Source organism: Prionailurus viverrinus, chromosome A2, assembly GCF_022837055.1.
Source record: "Prionailurus viverrinus isolate Anna chromosome A2, UM_Priviv_1.0, whole genome shotgun sequence".
Classification (NCBI taxonomy): Eukaryota; Metazoa; Chordata; class Mammalia; order Carnivora; family Felidae; genus Prionailurus; species Prionailurus viverrinus.
This window is the reverse complement of record NC_062562.1, coordinates 18,922,578-18,940,662: the sequence shown is the minus strand read 5'-3', so window position 1 is coordinate 18,940,662 and position 18,085 is coordinate 18,922,578. Positions and strand designations below refer to the sequence as shown.

Genomic DNA, 18,085 nt, shown 5'->3' with positions numbered 1-18,085 from the left:
GTTTTTTTTTTTTAATTTTTTTTGTTTTTTCAACATTTATTTTTGGGACAGAGAGAGACAGAGCATGAACGGGGGAGGGGCAGAGAGAGAGGGAGACAGAATCGGAAACAGGCTCCAGGCTCTGAGCCATCAGCCCAGAGCCCGATGCTGGGCTCGAACTCACAGACCGCGAGATCGTGACCTGGCTGAAGTCGGACGCTTAACCGACTGCGCCACCCAGGCGCCCCAAAAATATGTTTTTTAAGAACAGAAAGTAACATGTACTGGCAAAGGGCGTAGAGAAACTGGGAATCCTTGCACATGGATGGTGGGAATGTAAAATAGTGCAGGCGCTATGAAAAACAGTATAGTGGTTCCTCAAAAAACTAAACACAGAATTACCATACGATAGAGAATTCTACTTCTAGGTATATACCCTAAAGATTTGGAAATAGGGAGTCAGATACTCATATGCCAAATGTTCACCACAGCATTATTTGCGATAGCCAAAAGGTATGAACAACCCAAATGTCCAAACACAAAGAATGAATAAGCAAAATATGACATATATATACAATGGAATATTTCTCCAAAGAACATCTACAGATGGCCAATAAGCACATGAAAAGATGCTCCACATCACTAATCATTAGGGAAATGCAAATCAAAACCACAATGAGATACCACTTCATAGTCATTAAGATGGCTATTATCAAAAAATGAAAAAAGTAAGAAATGTTGGTGAAAAGAGGTTAAAGATCTGCATGCTGAAAACTACAGAAAGCTTAAAAAAGAAATTGAAGAAGACACAAAGAAATGGAAAAACATTCCATGCTCATGGATTGGAAGAATACTGTTAAAATATCTATACCACCCAAAGTAATCTATGAATTCAATGCAATCCCTATCAAAATAACACCAGCATTCTTCACAGAGCTAGAACAAACAATCCTAAAATTTGTAGGAACCAGAAAAGACCCCAAAAAGCCAACATAATGCTGAAAAAGAAAAGCAAAGCTAGAGGCATCACAACTCTGGACTTCAAGCTGTATTACAAAGCTGTAATCATCAAGACAGTATAGTACTGGCACAAAAACAGACACACAGGTCAACAGAACAGAATAGAGAACCCAGAAATGGACCCACAATTGTATGGCCAACTAATCTTCTACAAAGCAGAAAAAGAGTATCCAATGGAAAAAAAGACAGTCTTTTCAGCAAATGATGCTGGGAAAACTGGACAGCAACATGCAGAAGAATGAAACTGGACCACTTTCTTACACCATTCACAAAAATAAACTCAAAATGGATGAAAGACCTAAATGTGAGACAGGACACCATCAAAATCCTAGAGGAGAAAACAGGCAACAACCTCTTTGACCTTGGCCACAGCAACTTCTTACTAGACGTGTCTCTGGAGGCAAGGGAAATAAAAGCAAAAATGAACTACTGGGATCTCATCAAGATAAAACTTCTGCACAGCAAAGGAACAATCCACAAAACTCAAAGGCAGCCTACAGAATGGGAGAAGATATTTACAAATTAGATATCAGATAATGGGTTAGTATCCAAAATCTATAAAGAAATTATCAAACTCAACACCCAAGAAAACAAATAATGCAGTCAAGAAATGGTAGAAGACATGAATACTTTTCCAAAGAAGACATCCAGATGGTTAACAGACACATTAAAAGATTCTCAACATCACTCATCATCAGGGAAATACACATCAAAACCACAATGAGATACCACCTCACACCTGTCAGAATGGCTAAAATTAACAACTCAGGAAACAACAGATATTGGCAAGGATGCAGAGAAAAAGGAACACTTTTGCACTGTTGGTGGGAATGCAAACTGGTGTAGCTGCTCTAGAAAACAGTATGGAGGTTCCTCAAAAAATAAAAAATAGATTTATTTAAAGTATACAAAAATGCTGACTCGAAGGGACACAGGCACCCCAATGTTTACAGCAGCACTATCAACAATAGCCAAATTATGGAAAGAGTTCAGATGTCCATTGACTGATGAATGGATACAGAAGACATGCTACAGGAGACAGGTGTGCTGTTTCGAAGGGACACGCACCCCCATGTTTATAGCAGCACTATCAACAATAGCCAAAGTATGGAAAGAGCCCAAATGTCCATTGATGGATGAATGGATAAAGAAAATGTGGTGTACACACACACACACACACACACACACACACACACACACACATACACACACAATGGAATATTACTTGGCAATCAAAGAGAATGAAATCTTGCCATTTGCAACTACATCGATGGAACTGGAGGGTATTATGCTAAGTGAAATTAGAGAAAGACAAAAATCATGATTTCACTCATATGAGAACTTTAAGAGACAAAACAGATGAACATAAGGAAAGGGAAACAAAAATAATATAAAAATAGGGAGGAGGACAAAACAGGAGAGACTCATAAATATGGAGAACAAACTGAGGGTTGCTGGAGGGGTTGTGGAAGGGGGATGGGCTAAATGGGTAAGGGGCACTAAGGAATCTACTCCTGAAATCATTGTTGCATTATATGCTAACTAATTTGGATGTACATTTTTAAAAATAGGGGCGCCTGGGTGGCTCAGTCGGTTGAGCGCCTGACTTCAGCTCAGGTCATGATCTCACGGTTCGTGGGTTCGAGCCCCGAATCGGGCTCTGTGCTGACAGCTCAGAGCCTGGAGCCTGCTTCAGATTCTGTGTCTCCCTCTCTCTCTGCCCCTAACCTACTCGCATTCTGTCTCTCTCTCAAAAATAAATAAAAATTTTTAAAATTTTTTAATAAAAAATAAAATTTTAAAAAAAGGAAGACGTGGTATATATATATACAATGGGATACTATTCAGCAATCAAAAAGAATGAAACCCTGCCATTTGAAACAATGTTGATGGAACCAGAGTGTAGTATGCTAAGCAAAATAAGTCAGAGAAAGACAAATATCATATAATTTCACTCATATGTGGAATTTAAGAAACAGAACAGATGAACATAGGGGAAGGGAAGGAAAAATAAGATAAAAAAAAAAGAGAGGGAAGCAAACCGTAAGAGACTCTTAACCACAGAGAACAAACTGAGGGTTGCTGGAGGGGAGCTGGATGGGGGGATGGGCTAGGTGGGTGATGGACATTAGGGAGGACACTTGTTGAGATGAGCACTGGGTATTATATGTAAGTGATGAATCACTGGGTTCTACTCCTGAAACCAATACTACACTGTATGCTAACAAACTTGAATTTAAATAAATTTTTTTTAAAAAAGAAATGTTGGTAGAGATGTGGAACCCTCACACACTGCTGCTAGTAATGTAAAATGGCATAGCTGGTGTGGAAAACTTGGCAATTTCTCAAAAAGTTAAACATGGAATTACTATTTGATCCAGGAATTCCAAGCTTAGGTACATACCCAAGGGAACTGAAAATAAGGATTCAAGGGGCACCTTGGTTAAGCATCCAACTTCAGCTCAGGTCATGATCTAGCAGTTCATGAGTTTGAGTCCCACATCTAGCTCTCTGCTGTCAGCGCAGAGCCTGCTTCAGATCCTCTGTCTCCCTCCCTCTCTCCCTGCCCCTCCCCAACTTGTGCACATGCATGTGTGCACTCTCTCTCTCGCTATCAAAAACAAACATTAAAAAAAAAGAAAAGGACTCTTCCTGCACACTAAGTGTTCTTACACACCAACGTTCATACAGCAGCTTTATTCACAAGAGCCAAAAGATGGAAACAACACGATTGTACATCAACAGATGAATGGATAAAAAAAGTCATATATACACATAAAATGGAATATTATTCAGTCATAAAAAGAAATGAAATTCTGAAATATGCTACAACACAAATGAACCTTGAAAACCTTATGCTATAAGTAACATAAGCCAGGAACAAAAGGACAAATACTGTATGATTCTATTTATATGAAGTTTCTGGAATAGTCCAATTCATGGAGACACAAAGTAAAATAAAGGGTTCCAAGAGATGTAGGGAGAGGTATAGACTTTCTGTTTGAGATGATCAAAAAGTTATGGAAATAAAGAATAGTGATGATTATACAAAACTTATATGTATTTAATGACACTGAATTGTACACTTAAAATGAGTAAAATGTATTTTACCATAATAAAAATAATTTTTAAATATTGAGGTAAAGAATTGACCAATTAAAATAGATCATTACTAACACAGAAACCTGCTATAGCATCTGAGAAAGCAAATCAATAAAAACAATGAGTGCTCTGTGGGACAAACACAGTATCATTACTTATAGTCATATACCACTGTCTCATTAGAGCTTAAATATTTCAATATGTTCAATATGCGCCTGGGTGGCTCAGTCCGTTGAGCATCCAACTTCGACTCAGGTCATGATCTCATGGTACAGAGCCCCACATCAGGCTCTGTGCAAACAGCTCAGAGCCTGGAGCCTGTTCTGGATTCTTTGTCTTCCTCCCTCTCTGCCCTCCCCTGCTCATGCTGTCTTTCTCTCTCTCTCTCAAAAATAAATAAACCATAAGAGACTCTTAAAAACTGAGAATAAACTGAGGGTTGATGGGGGGTGGGAGGGAGGGGGGGATGGGTGATGGGCATTGAGGAGGGCACCTGTTGGGATGAGCACTGGGTGTTGTATGGAAACCAATTTGACAATAAATTTCATATTAAAAAATAATTAAAATAAACATTAAAAAATTGTTTAATATTTCAATGTTTAAATGTATCAAAAGATTTTATTTTCCAAAGGTTCCTTCCCTCAAACCATAATGCTTTTTAATCCCTTTCCCAGACCTAAAAGTAAAACAAAACCCCTCCTTCCTGGCTCTCCTCATGACAACAAAATGGTTGCAGCACTACCAGGTCATGTCATGTCTATAACACCCATTCACAGGGAAAGTGCCCTCTGCACAGACCAAATATGCATCAGGTTCTATCACTCTCACAGCATTGCCTCTGTTCCAAAGATGAGCCTTCCTATAGAGCCCCACCTTGACCATGAGTCAGAAAGTTCTTTCAGCAGGACTGAATCTGTCATAAAGGCACTGAATCTCACTCCAAAAAACAGAGAAGCCACTTTAGTTCTTCACACAGTTGATCACCCAATTTCCCTTGAACAAGTTCAATTCAGTTCTAGCTTGCAAGTGTATAGCTGGGGACAGAAACAGAACAACAATGAATGGCTAACCAGTAAGAGAAAGAAAAGGATAATACTCAAAGTATCTACCAAGAAAAGGAATGTACAGACATACAAAAAAAATTAAATACATATTTCAAGTCATTGATAGTGAGTCAGAGTCCCACATATCACCCCAAATTCCCTAAGAGCATCACAATCAGATGAGAAAAGGAGCAAACAAGAGAGTCACTAAGTGGAATTAGGGATTTCAGTGAGGAAGTAAACAAGTATCACTGTATTAGCATCATAATCATTTGTTTCTATTAATAATATCAAATAGTCAGAAAGTTCAGTTAAATAACTGATGCCCAAGAAGTTGAACTGGCAATAGGGAACACTTTATTTTTGCAATGCTTAAAGATTTATTCCTTTCAAGCATGTATCAATTTTGAATTTTTGAAAAACGCAAATCTGTGGAGGAAATAATGTCCTAAGCTGACAAGGGTACAGAGAAATAAGAACCCTCACTGTCCTGGCAATAGTTAGTTTCAAGCAACCAACTGTTTAGAAGTAGGAGGCTAGGTAAATTATAGTATATCCATATTATGGAACAGCAGTCATTAAAACAATAAACAGGGGCGCCTGGGTGGCTCAGTCGGTTAAGCGTCCGACTTCAGCTCAGGTCACGATCTCGCGGTTCGTGAGTTCGAGCCCCGCGTCGGGCTCTGGGCTGATGGCTCAGAGCCTGGAGCCTGTTTCCGATTCTGTGTCTCCCTCTCTCTCTGCCCCTCCCCCCTTCATGCTCTGTCTCTCTCTGTCCCAAAAATAAATAAACGTTAAAAAAAATAAAAAATAAAATAAAATAATGAACATGCCAGACATAAGAAAAGATTCACAGTATAATAGATTTAAAACAAAAGATTATAGGACAATATATACAGTATGGCCTTAAATTTATTTTAAAATGTCTACTTAAATGTGTTTATAGAAAAAGACTAGAAAGATACACTAATATGTTGAGAGGGGTTATGTGTGGGTACCAAAAGTAAGATATCATCCTTATTTTCTTTTTGTGTGTATTTTTCTATATATACTGACATTTCTCTAATGAACATACATATATAATGTACTCAAAAGGAAAATTATTACACAGAAAAAGAGAAAGCTTAAATGTATTCCACATACTGAATTCACAATACAGGGAAGAATACATTACATTTCAGAAAAAATTCCAACAACAACAACAACAAAAAAAAGACAAAATCTTTTCTTGGTGCTTTTAAAGGTTTAACCTTGAGTTCTCTGGAAAAGTCACTCATCCAAAACACAGCTTCCCCAAAGATGTCAAATGAAAGAAGAATTGTTGGGGTAATTTCAAACTACACCCAATTACCTGCTACAAGACTTCTGAATCATTGTTGTGATAACTGTGAAATTCTAGGTGAAATGGATTCATACTGGAATTCTAAGGCTGCCACCCAAAGTCAGTCATTTGAACTCAGCAGTAAACCTTCTTAACAGGCTCAAGAAATAGAAAGGCTAAGAGGGGAAAAAAGTATATTCATGATGGCACAAAATTCTAACAACTAAATATTATCAGATTTATAGCTTGACTTTTAAAATACTATCAGGATGTACAGGGGCACTTGTACCCCAATGTTTATAGCAGCACTCTCAACAATAGCCAAATTATGGAAAGAGCCTAAATGTCCATCAACTAATGAATGGATAAAGAAATTGTGGTTTATATACACAATGGAGTGCTACGTGGCAATGAGAAAGAATGAAATACGGCCCTTTGTAGCAACGTGGATGGAACTGGAGAGTGTAATGCTAAGTGAAATAAGCCATACAGAGAAAGACAGATACCATATGTTTTCACTCTTATGTGGATCCTGAGAAACTTAACAGAAACCTATGGGGGAGGGGAAGGAAAAAAAAAAAAGAAAAAAAGAGGTTAGAGTGGGAGAGAGAGCCAAAGCATAAGAGACTCTTAAAAACTGAGAACAAACTGAGGGTTGATGGGAGGTGGGAGGGAGGGGAGGGTGGGTGATGGGTATGGAGGAGGGCACCTTTTGGGATGAGCACTGGGTGTTGTATGGAAACCAATTTGACAATAAATTTCATATATTGAAAAAAAATTTAAAAATAAAAATAAAAATAAAAAAATTTAAAAAAATACTATCAGGATTGGGAATGCAAGCTGGTGCAGACACTCTGGAAAACAGTATGGAGGTTCCTCAAAAAACTAAAAATAGAACTACCCTAAGACCCAGCAATTGCACTACCAGGTGTTTATCCAAGGGATACAGGTGTGCTGTTTCGAAGGGACACATGCACCCCAATGTTTATAGCAGCACTATCAACAACAGCCAAAGTATGGAAAGAGCCCAAATGTCCATCAGTGGATGAATGGATAAAGAAGATATGGTGTATATATATATACACACACACACACACACACACACACACACACACACACACACAATGGAGTATTACTCGGCAATCAAAAAGAATGAAATCTTGCCATTTGCAACTATGTGGATGGAATTGGAAGGTATTATGCTAAGTGAAATTAGTCAGAGAAAGACAAATATCATATGATTTCACTCATATGAGGTCTTTAAGAGACAAAACAGATGAACATAAGGGAAGGGAAACAAAAATAATATAAAAACAGGGAGGGGGACAAAACATAAGAGACTCATAAATATGGAGAACAAACTGAGGGTTACTGGAGGGATTGTGGGAAGGGGGATGGGCTAAATAGGTAAGGGGCACTAAGGAATCTAATCCTGAAATCATTGTTGCACTATACGCTAACTAATTTGGATGTAAATTATTTTTAAAAAAAAGAATATTAAGAGAGGAAAGAAATTATTTTTCATTAAGGTTTAGTTTTACATAAACAATCTTGGACATACTGTTATAGAACTAAGGAGAAGGCTTCTGTAGAGGTAAAACACCCTGAAGGTCACTTGATCAGTGAAAGGTAATGATTCATAGCATTTGACTTAAAACATAGCTCCATTTGGCATATATTTTCTTAACTATTATTTAATAAAACTAAAAGTTTTTACTGGGAAAAAAATAAAATACTATAAGGATTAACAAAGCAAAATAAAATTCTTCACTAGATTGGAATCCCAATTAAGCATTTATTGATCACTCACTATTTGCTAGGTCCTGGGGTTACAAACATGAAGATAAAGTTCCTTGTCCTAGAGAAGCTTAATTCCCCAAGACAAAGAGATGTAATTAAGCATCTAAAGGGATAAGTTCCATACCAAAGGTTGGTACCAACTGCTATAGGAGCAAGCAACAGTGCTTATTTATATCCAGCAGAGCTGGGAAGGCATCAAAGGGATGACATTTGAGCTTTTTAAGTTGGCATTTCCCAGGCAGAGAAAGATAATCATTGCATTCCTGTCATAGTATAAGAATCTAAGCAAAGTGACAAAGGTAGGGCCGTTATAAACCTGTCTGGAAAAAGGATGAGTTGTCCAGCATATCTAGAGTATAGGGAATGTGAAGAGAATGTCAAAAACAAAACTCAAGAAAAGTTTGGGGCCACCCTTCCTCCTGTACATGAAATGTACATGAAATTTCATACAGAAGATGAAAATGGACTTAACACCTTCCTAGTGCTATAATTTCTTTGTTCTCCACACTTAGATATAAGGCCACACAGACCACTTTAGCAACATCTTTCCCCCTTGGTTATGGACCACAATCTGGCTATGAGCCCACCCTAATCCCAAACTCGAATAGGTTCACAAAAGTGGCACAGCTGGCAATTTCATAAAATGTCAATAAGTCAGGGGCGCCTGGGTGGCGCAGTCGGTTGGGCGTCCGACTTCAGCCAGGTCACGATCTTGCGGTCCGTGAGTTCGAGCCCCGCGTCGGGCTCTGGGCTGATGGCTCAGAGCCTGGAGCCTGTTTCCGATTCTGTGTCTCCCTCTCTCTCTGCCCCTCCCCCGTTCATGCTCTGTCTCTCTCTGTCCCAAAAATAAATAAACGTTGAAAAAAAAAAATTTAAAAAAAAAAAATGTCAATAAGTCATTCAGATTATTTGTGTTCAAAATAGCAAAACATATTTGTCTATAAACTAGACATTTCCCACTAGATAACATTTTTTTCTGATTCTGTTCAACCCTTTTACCAACCACTTGGAAAAAGAAAACAAATTTGTCAATTGGGTAGATAAAGGTTCAAAAAAATAATAATATATGACATTGAAAATTCAAGCTTCAAAAAGACCTGACAGGCTGTACTGCTGAGCCAAATACGTTTAGCCCCCTACCAACTTAGGACCAATAGGGGCAAATCAAATATGCTCCCCTTTGATGAAATGTAATGGAAATAAATATAAAATCTTTTTTAAATAAAACTAATAATTTTACTTTTATATTTATTATCAATTGTACAAGTTCAGGATGGAAGAGACTTGACTTCAGTTCATGTAAAATAAAATCTAGGGTTTAACTGCTGTAACTTCAGTATGAGTAATTAGTGTGAGATAGTAGCTCAAAAGTCCAAAAATCAAGCTTTAAAACCTTCTACATGCCTGGCACTGAGTTATATCTGCCAAGAATACAAAGATAAATTTGACACAATCCCTACTTTTAAGAGTTTATAGCCTAAAGCAGTGGTTTTTTTTAACCATGGGTCAGAAGATCCATTGAGTGAGCTGCCACCAATACTTCTCACTTAACAGAAAATATCAGAGTACACTGTACAAAGTACACAGTACTATATCATAAAACTTTTAACTTTTTCATATATATGTATACAAGTCTATGTATGTGTAGATACACACACAAGAGACAGCAATTTTGTTTTTAATGTTTATTTATTTTTGAGAGAGAGACAGAGCATAAGTGCAGGGACAGAGAGGGAGACAGAATCCAAAGCAGGCTCCAGACTCAAAGCTGTCAGCACAGAGCCCGATGTGGGGCTCAAACCCACGAGCAGCGAGATCATTACCTGAACTGAAGTCTGATACTTAGCCGAAACTACAGCCACCCAGGCACCCCAGAGATAGCAACTTTAAATGTACTTCTTATTGTAGGGCATAGTAAAAAATTGGAAACACGTTAGTCTAGTGGAAGAGGACAAAATAAATATACCACTATAAGGTACAAAGTTTTATGAACTTAAAAGAATAAAATCTATCTAATTGGAGAAAGAGAGGGTCAAGGGTCTAAAAAGATTTACAAAGATAACAATATATGAAAGGAGCCTAGCTAGGCAGGAAAAACTTTGAGAGATGGAGGAGGTAAAAAACCCCACATAAAAGGAATAATATGAATGAGACATGATGCAGTAAATAACAAGTACTTAATTGGTGACAAATAGTCCTGGCACATGACAGCACTAGTATAATTAAGTCGAGATTGAAAGACTTGGTGAAAGTTCAGTTCCACTAAATTATAAAGTACCAGTAGGTCAGCAGATGAGGCTGAAAAGCAAATTTGAGACATACATTAAAGTGCTAGGCATGTGGTAAACTTAATCACTTAATGAATGTCAGCTATTCCAACTAGACTTACTTAGTTCTAGAGCCTGAAACCCATGTATCTCTAAAATGCCTTACAATTCTAAAATGTTATAAACTACTGAAGGGCTATGATGCAAATTATTTAAATATAGGCACAGAACACAGACTTCTAAGAAATTATAGGGAGTCTATTCAGTAAGGAAGAATGTTCGAATTACAGCTCTCTAAACAATAAAATAGGGCTGTCCCAAAAAGTGGTTAGGGCTTTTCACTAGATGAATCTGAATAAAGGCCAAATGCACATCTATCTGAGGTATGTTACTAAGTCTATAATACAAAGTTCTGCATTCATCATACACTAATTCTTCCATCAGTTTTGGTTCTCACTCACCAGTGAGTAAGAGCTCATGAATGAGTTTCGAAGAGAGAAGGAGAAACAGATGGAAGCAGGAGGCTGCGATTTTATTCCACTGCAGAAAAGTAGGAAAACAGGAAGCTTCTGAATGACATTTCCCAACATAGTAATTATTTCTACTAGAGTATCCTACTGTGTGATATAGCAAATCATCTGCAAGTACCTGGACCACAGCTAAAATAATATGGCAATGTATTTTTGAAGACTTTTTTAAGTTCCTTGAGGCTTTATGTGAAAAAAAAAATCTTGCTTTTCCATACAAAATGTGTCAAAAGGGGTTATGCAAGAGTCAAGAGCAAAATCATAAACAGGTTTGTTCATTAGAGTAAAAGCATAATGTTAGAATTAAAACCCTAATATAGCATATCCAATAATGCTTACACACTGGGAATAATTTCAGATCATTCTTATCATCAAGAATAAAGACACAGATTTCAAAAGAAAGATTCAAAATACAAACTATTAAAAATTAAAATTAGCACCAATGTAAAAATATGATATGAATATATATAAAGTACTTTCAACCTCAAACCTCAATGACCATTATCTTGAGACTGTTATGTTTCCAAATATGTCTAAAATTGCTAAACAGAAAAAGGTGTCATGTTTACAATTTAGTTTAATGTTTCTAAAGCACATTCTCTTTTAACACTGCATGATAATTTTTGTTTAATGTTTACTTATTTTTGCGACAGAGAGAGACAGAGCATGAGCAGGGGAGTGGCTGAGAAAGAGGAGACACAGAATCCGAAGCAGGCTCCATGCTCTGAGCTGTCAGCACAGAGCCCAAGGCAGGGCTCGAACTCATCAACCGCGAGATCATGACCTGAGCCGAAGTCAGACACTCAACCCACTGAGCCACACAGGCGCCCCTTAACACTGCATGATAAAATGAACTGTAATATTTGAATAGACTACAGAATATTGTTGCATAGTGACTTTTCTATTAAGCGGTAGGGCACCTGGGTGGCTCAGTCAGTTAAGCATCCAACTTCAGCTCATGTCATGATCTCATGGTCTGTGAGTTCAAGCCCCACATCAGGCTCTATGCTGACAGCTCGGAGCCTGGAGCCTACTTCCAATTCTGTGTCTCCCTCTCTCTCTGCCCCTCCCTTGCTTGCACTCTGTCTCTCTCAAAAATAAATAAAGCATTTAAAAAAATGTATTTTTTAAATGTTGGGGCACCTGGGTGGCTCAGTCAGTTAAGTGTCTGACTTCAGCTCAGGTCATTATCTCACAGTCTGTGGGTTCAAGCCCCGCATCGGGCTCTGTGCTGACAGATCAGAGCCTGGAGCCTGCTTCGGATTCTGTCTCCCTCTCTCTCTGCCCCTCCCCCGTGTGTGTGTGTGTGTGTGTGTGTGTGTGTGTGTGTGCGCACGCGCTCTCTCTCTCTCTCTCTCTCTCTCAAAAATAAACATTAAAACAAAATGTTGACAATTTCCTGTTGGCTATTTCCTCTTTACTTTACAGAATTACAGATCAAAACAAAGGCCTCTTGGGGCACCTACGTGGCTCAGTCGGTTAAGTGTCCGACTTCAGCTCAGGTCATGATCTCGCGGTCTCTGAGTTCGAGGCCCACGTCGGGCTCTGTGCTGACAGCTCAGAGTCTGGAGCCTGTTTCAGATTCTGTGTCTCCCTCTCTTTCTGACCCTCCCCTGTTCATACTCTGTCTCTCTCTCAAAAATAAATAAACGTTAAAAAATTAAAAAAAAAAACAAAGACCTCTTGGTTTGAAAAGGCACTCAATAAATATTTGCCAAACTCAACTTCTTTCCTCTCAGCTAATAGTGTCTTTAAAAAAGCGAACATATCCTTCAGAGCTCTTTAAAAACGTGCCTTCTGACTTGTCATGTCCTAAATGTGCATTCATTACCAGTGCAAATCTTTACAATTAGAAGCAGAACAATAAATATAACTATGTAGTCTTTTTTTTATGTTTATTTATTTTTGAGAGAGAGAGAGAGACAGAGAGACAGAGAGACAGAGTGCAAGCAGCGGAGGGGCAGAGAGAGGGAGACACAGAATCTGAAGCAGGCTCCAGGCTCTGAGCTGTCAGCACAGAGCCCGACATGGGCTCCAACCCACGAACTGTGAGATCATGACCTGAGCCAAAGTCAGACACTTAACCGACTGAGGCACTCAGGCACCACAAGAATGCCTTATCTTTTGAGCCACAGATACACGCTACTGACAAAGTCCTTTCAGAAGCAACATGATATAATAAAAGAAGCTGTGGCTTAGACTCCCAAAGTTCTACGTTCAAATCTCAACTCAGCACTAACTGACTTAAATTCCCTAGATCAGTCCCTAACTCCTCTCAGCTAAAGTTTCTTTCCCACCTGTTTCAAAAAGAGGGGAGAGGACATATTATGGTGTAAGGCTCAAGTAGAATCATAGTGTGGAAGCTCCCTGTAAACACTAAACCCCAATCATAAAACATCAAGCACATCCTCATTTTTTTTTAATTTTTTTAACCTTTATTTATTTTTGTGACAGAGAGAGACAGAGCATGAATGGGGGAGGGGCAGAGAGACAGGGAGACACAGAATCAGAAGCAGGCTCCAGACTCTGAGCCACCAGCCCAGAGCCCGACGCGGGGCTCGAACTCACCGACCGCGAGATCGTGACCTGAGCCGAAGTCGGACGCTTAACCAACTGAGCCACCCAGGGGCCCCCATCCTCATTTTTTAAAACAAAATAAAGTCCTGGGTATATGATATATTCTCTATCCCTAGTAGATGCCTTTACCTGTGAGAGGTATGGGGCCCTTACAGAGGTTTCAAACACTGGGATTCCCTCATGGAACAAGTAACTAAAAAGCCCACTGCCTTTGCACTATTTCACTGAACCGTAGCCTATTTTAGCCTATTTACCAACAGATTTAGTGAAATTTTGTGATCACTGGTTCTTTCCAATCTGGTTTCATCAACCTATTCCTTCTCCGCCTTCAGATGCCTCTGCACCACAGGATCTTTACAAGGTAAATTTCTTTTAAGGACCCAGGGCTTTTTTTAAAAAGTGTTTTTTTGTTCTATCTGGGAAAAATCAAGCAAAAGGAAATCTGGTAAAAATAAGGCAGAAAATATGAATTACTTTTTATACAAGACAAAAATAAATATAACATTACAAAACTAAAATATCAGGTATTCTGGTTGGTGATGAGGAAAAACTGTTATGGTTTATTTACTAAGTGTGGATTAGGAAATAAACAACAAATGCCCTGAGTTATTAAAAAAAAAAAATTACCTTATGACAGCAGAATAAACAAGATAATGACCTGAGGCAAGCTTCCAGCCCTAAGATGACAAACTAGTACATATGTATTCAAACTTTTGCTGCTATTCTATTTTAGAAGTTAATTATAAACATTCTTGTTTTGTTATCAGTGTTTGCTGCTACTGCTGTCAGAGGATGAGAAAAGTATTTTCTTGATCTTTGGTTTCTATATTGGGTAGTTTGGGTACCATCAACATGGGAAAAGACAACTATTTCACAAAAATAGGTGGATTGTTCTCACCTAATGCATTTTAGAAGAGGAAGCTTCTTGGAAATGTAAAATAAAGAATGGAAAGATACAGGGCTTTCTAAGCATTCATGGCAACAGAAAGGAAAACAGAATCTCAGAGGGAAAGAGACATAAAGAGTCAAAACATGGCTAACGGGTTCAGTAAAAAACAGCCCTTTTAATACTAAAGAAGGATAGCAAAAAAGCCAAGTGTATCACAAAATATTGCCCATTGCCAAGAAGAAATATAAGGAGAATATTCAATTGCTGAAGGACAAAAAAGGACTAACCACCTCTGAGATCCAGTTTCTTCATCTGTATGATGAAGATAACATTAGAACTGCTCTGGGACTCTATATGGTATAACATTAAGTAAGAATCCCTAGCAACACGGTGACTGACCCAAGACTAAACCTCAAAAAAGAACAGTTTTCTCCCCTTCCTCTAAAATCAACCACAGAATATTACAATGAATAGAAGCTCATTTATCACCTAGTTCTAGGTGAATAAATCAAATAATTTGAAAATGTTGTAACCTGTATAGAATTCCTGTATTAAAAAAAAACAAAAGCTAAAGTAAAATGTTTCTACAGAATCTCAAACACCTTACCAATGTCAAATACAGATGAATAGATGCAATGGAAAAAAAATCCTTTGCAATGCTGCAACAGGGGACTTTTCCCCTCACTAACATCCAAGCAGTTTCTCCAAATTGGTAGGGAGTAGGTACAAGTTTTCCCTCCTTGCTGTAAGGATTATTGATTAGCAAAGCAAGCAGAGATAGAAACCTATGCTCCAAGCTGGTCATAAAAATCAAAGCTGAAACTCAAAATACTACCTCCTAGGAATAATGATAATAGATTTTCAAACTAGCAATTAAATAATGCAGCTAACACACTATTTTTGATTGACTATTTTTCTTATTGTAAGTATAACATTTAAGCTACTTTATAGGCTGAACCAGATTTTACTAAATAAAAAGCCTAAGAGTGTATCCTAACGTGCTTACGGAAAGAGATGTACCCTGAGTTTTGAACAATTTCTACAAGAACTTTCAGACCATAACTGAGGAAGGGACAGTAGAACAAAGCTGTGAGAGAAAGTAGGAAAAGAGATGCCTTGTTTGGCAGGAAAAGCATCTAAAGTACGCTAAATCACAACTGTTAATATCTTCAGAATAACAACATCTCTCATTTACAAAGCATTTAGGTCCTTCCCTGTGCCCAATGCTGTGTCCTCTCCACAGGAAATAACCATTTTTCTAAAGCTAAACCCACAGTCCTAAGAATGCAAGAATTTCATTCCATCTTCCGGATTAAATTACACACCAAATCCTAGTGCCTGGAGATTCACATATGCCTATCTTGATTACCCTGCACTGTGTCCTTCTAAGAACTAACACATCAGAGGAAATACCTGGTATTATTATTACTCTGAGTACTACAGGGAAAAGAAGAAATTAACATTTATTAAGCATCTGGTATGCTTTCATTTGATTTTCACAACCCTGTAGGTAAATATTATCCCCAATTTACACATTAAGAAAATGATGTTAACTTGCCCACAACACCAGTAAAGAGAAGCCAGGACTCAGAAATCTGCTAACTCTCCTACTCAAGGATTCTTTCCCAGAAGGAATTATCACTTAGGTGCCACTTTCACATCAATTATTTGTTATTCTAGTTCAGCAGTTCTGAAAGCAAGTTATGGAGAAGATAAACCATCAACTCTTCATTTCATGGAATATATATATCTATAGATATATAGTATTTAGAGAACTAAGAGAAAAGGTAAAATGTCCCCACAGGCGAATCCCGGCTCTTTCCATCATTTCCCAATTCCTTCTCAACAGAGACTCAAGCACTAGGGCTTCTTTTATCGCTTCCATCCTAGCATACTATCATGCCATTGTAGCACAGCTAATTAAAAACTTTAGAAAGTTACCTTTCAAAACAGGATTTTATACCAACATAGAAGATCTCTCTGCAGGTCCTTAAAATTCAATAAATTCAATTTTCACATAACTTGCCTGATTGTATTCCTAAATGTTTGTTACTACTGCCAGTTTAAAAAGTTATTTCGCTCCCATAAGAGACTCTTAAAAACTGAGAATAAACTGAGAGTTGATGGGGGGTGGGAGGGAGGGGAGGGTGGGTAATAGGCATTTGAGGAGGGCACCTGTTGGGATGAGCACTGGGTGTTGTATGGAAACCAATTTGACAATAAATTTCTTCTTAAAAAATTTTTTAAGTTATTTCGTAGTGAATTGTGAGTTAAATCTTGATTGAACTGAGGTGAAAAAAAAACATGAGAAATAAAAATCTATGTTTAGAGAGATTTCCCCATCCATAGTTTTCCATTACAAGTTGGGAGGTAGGGGAACCTGTACACTCAACCTTTTAAATCTGTTTTTAACCCAATAAGATGGCACAGGACTTACAATAATGCATTGTGGCTGAGCTCTATCATGTTATTGCCACAAAACACTAGCATTATTAAAAGGAAAACTAACATTCAACCCTTTGTATTATTAAATATTCATTCTTTTTAAAGAAGTTTAATGTTACAAGAATCATTTAGCTTCTGGAGTTTAACACTTGTAAGATAAAAAGAGGATTCTAAGATGAATAACAGTCTCACCTGAAAACAGGTTTGTTGGTGTTTTTGTTTTTAATGACACTGTACTACATACACACACTAAACGTAACATTGAGACATGTCCAAAAACACTTCCCACTGTAATTATTTCTAATACTGAATGCAGAACAAATTAAAACAGACCAAACACTTGCAGTCAAATGTCTACAAAATTTTGAACTGGAAAAATGTCAACGTTTTTTATCCATTTGAAAGGTTCCAGTCCAAAAAATAAACAGTCATCGGGCTCAGCAACTCAGGTGCGGAAACTCGCTAAAACTGAGATTAGGTGCGGAGAAAACAAGACTCTCAGGATTTGGCTTCTTGGGTAAAACTGCCCTGTACCCCACACCAGAAACCTCACGCAGCCACAGGGGCCCAGCCCACCGTGCCCGCCCCTCCCGCCCGCCGCACCTGCCGAGGCCGCACCGCCAGCGCCCCCTGCCGCCCTCCCCACTCCCGGAGGCCCGCTCCCACCCCAGCACCACACGCCCCGCCGCCCCCGCCGCCCCCGCCGCGCCCGCCCCGCGCCGAGGCCGCGCAGCCTGCGGGCATGGGCGGGAGCGCGCGGGCGCGAATCGAGGCGGGGCCGCTACGGGGCCCAGAGCAAGGGCGCGTCCCTGGGACCCCTGCTGTGGCCAGGCCGGAGCCTCACCTACCTACGCCGTATTTCTCCTCCTCCGTGGGGGTCCACATGGCCGGGCCGGGCGCGGCCCCGCGGGCGCGGCGGCCGGGCGACAGCGCGGCGGGGACGGCCGCGGGCCCGGCTGTGGCGCACCGCAAGCCGAAGCGGGGGCGGTCAGGCGGCGCGGGGCAGTGGGCGGCGCATCCCTCACAGGCCGTCCGGGATGCCGCCGCCGCCACGTCCGAACCGCGAGGCTCCCGCGAGCGGCCCAGCAGTCCCGGGAGGCGCGGGCGAGGTCTCT

General features: G+C 39.2%; 1 protein-coding gene across 1 annotated transcript in view; it reads right to left on the bottom strand.

Annotated features, from left to right (window-relative positions):
* The window catches only part of DOCK3 (dedicator of cytokinesis 3), a 580,531-nt gene extending 562,646 nt beyond the window's left edge, over positions 1-17,885 (bottom strand). Inside the window, exon 1 of the mRNA XM_047849906.1 lies at positions 17,819-17,885. Coding sequence (XP_047705862.1) covers positions 17,819-17,855 — 37 coding nt within the window. The 5' untranslated portion in view covers positions 17,856-17,885. The remainder of the gene's footprint in view (positions 1-17,818) is intronic.
* Positions 17,886-18,085: the final 200 nt, after the last annotated feature.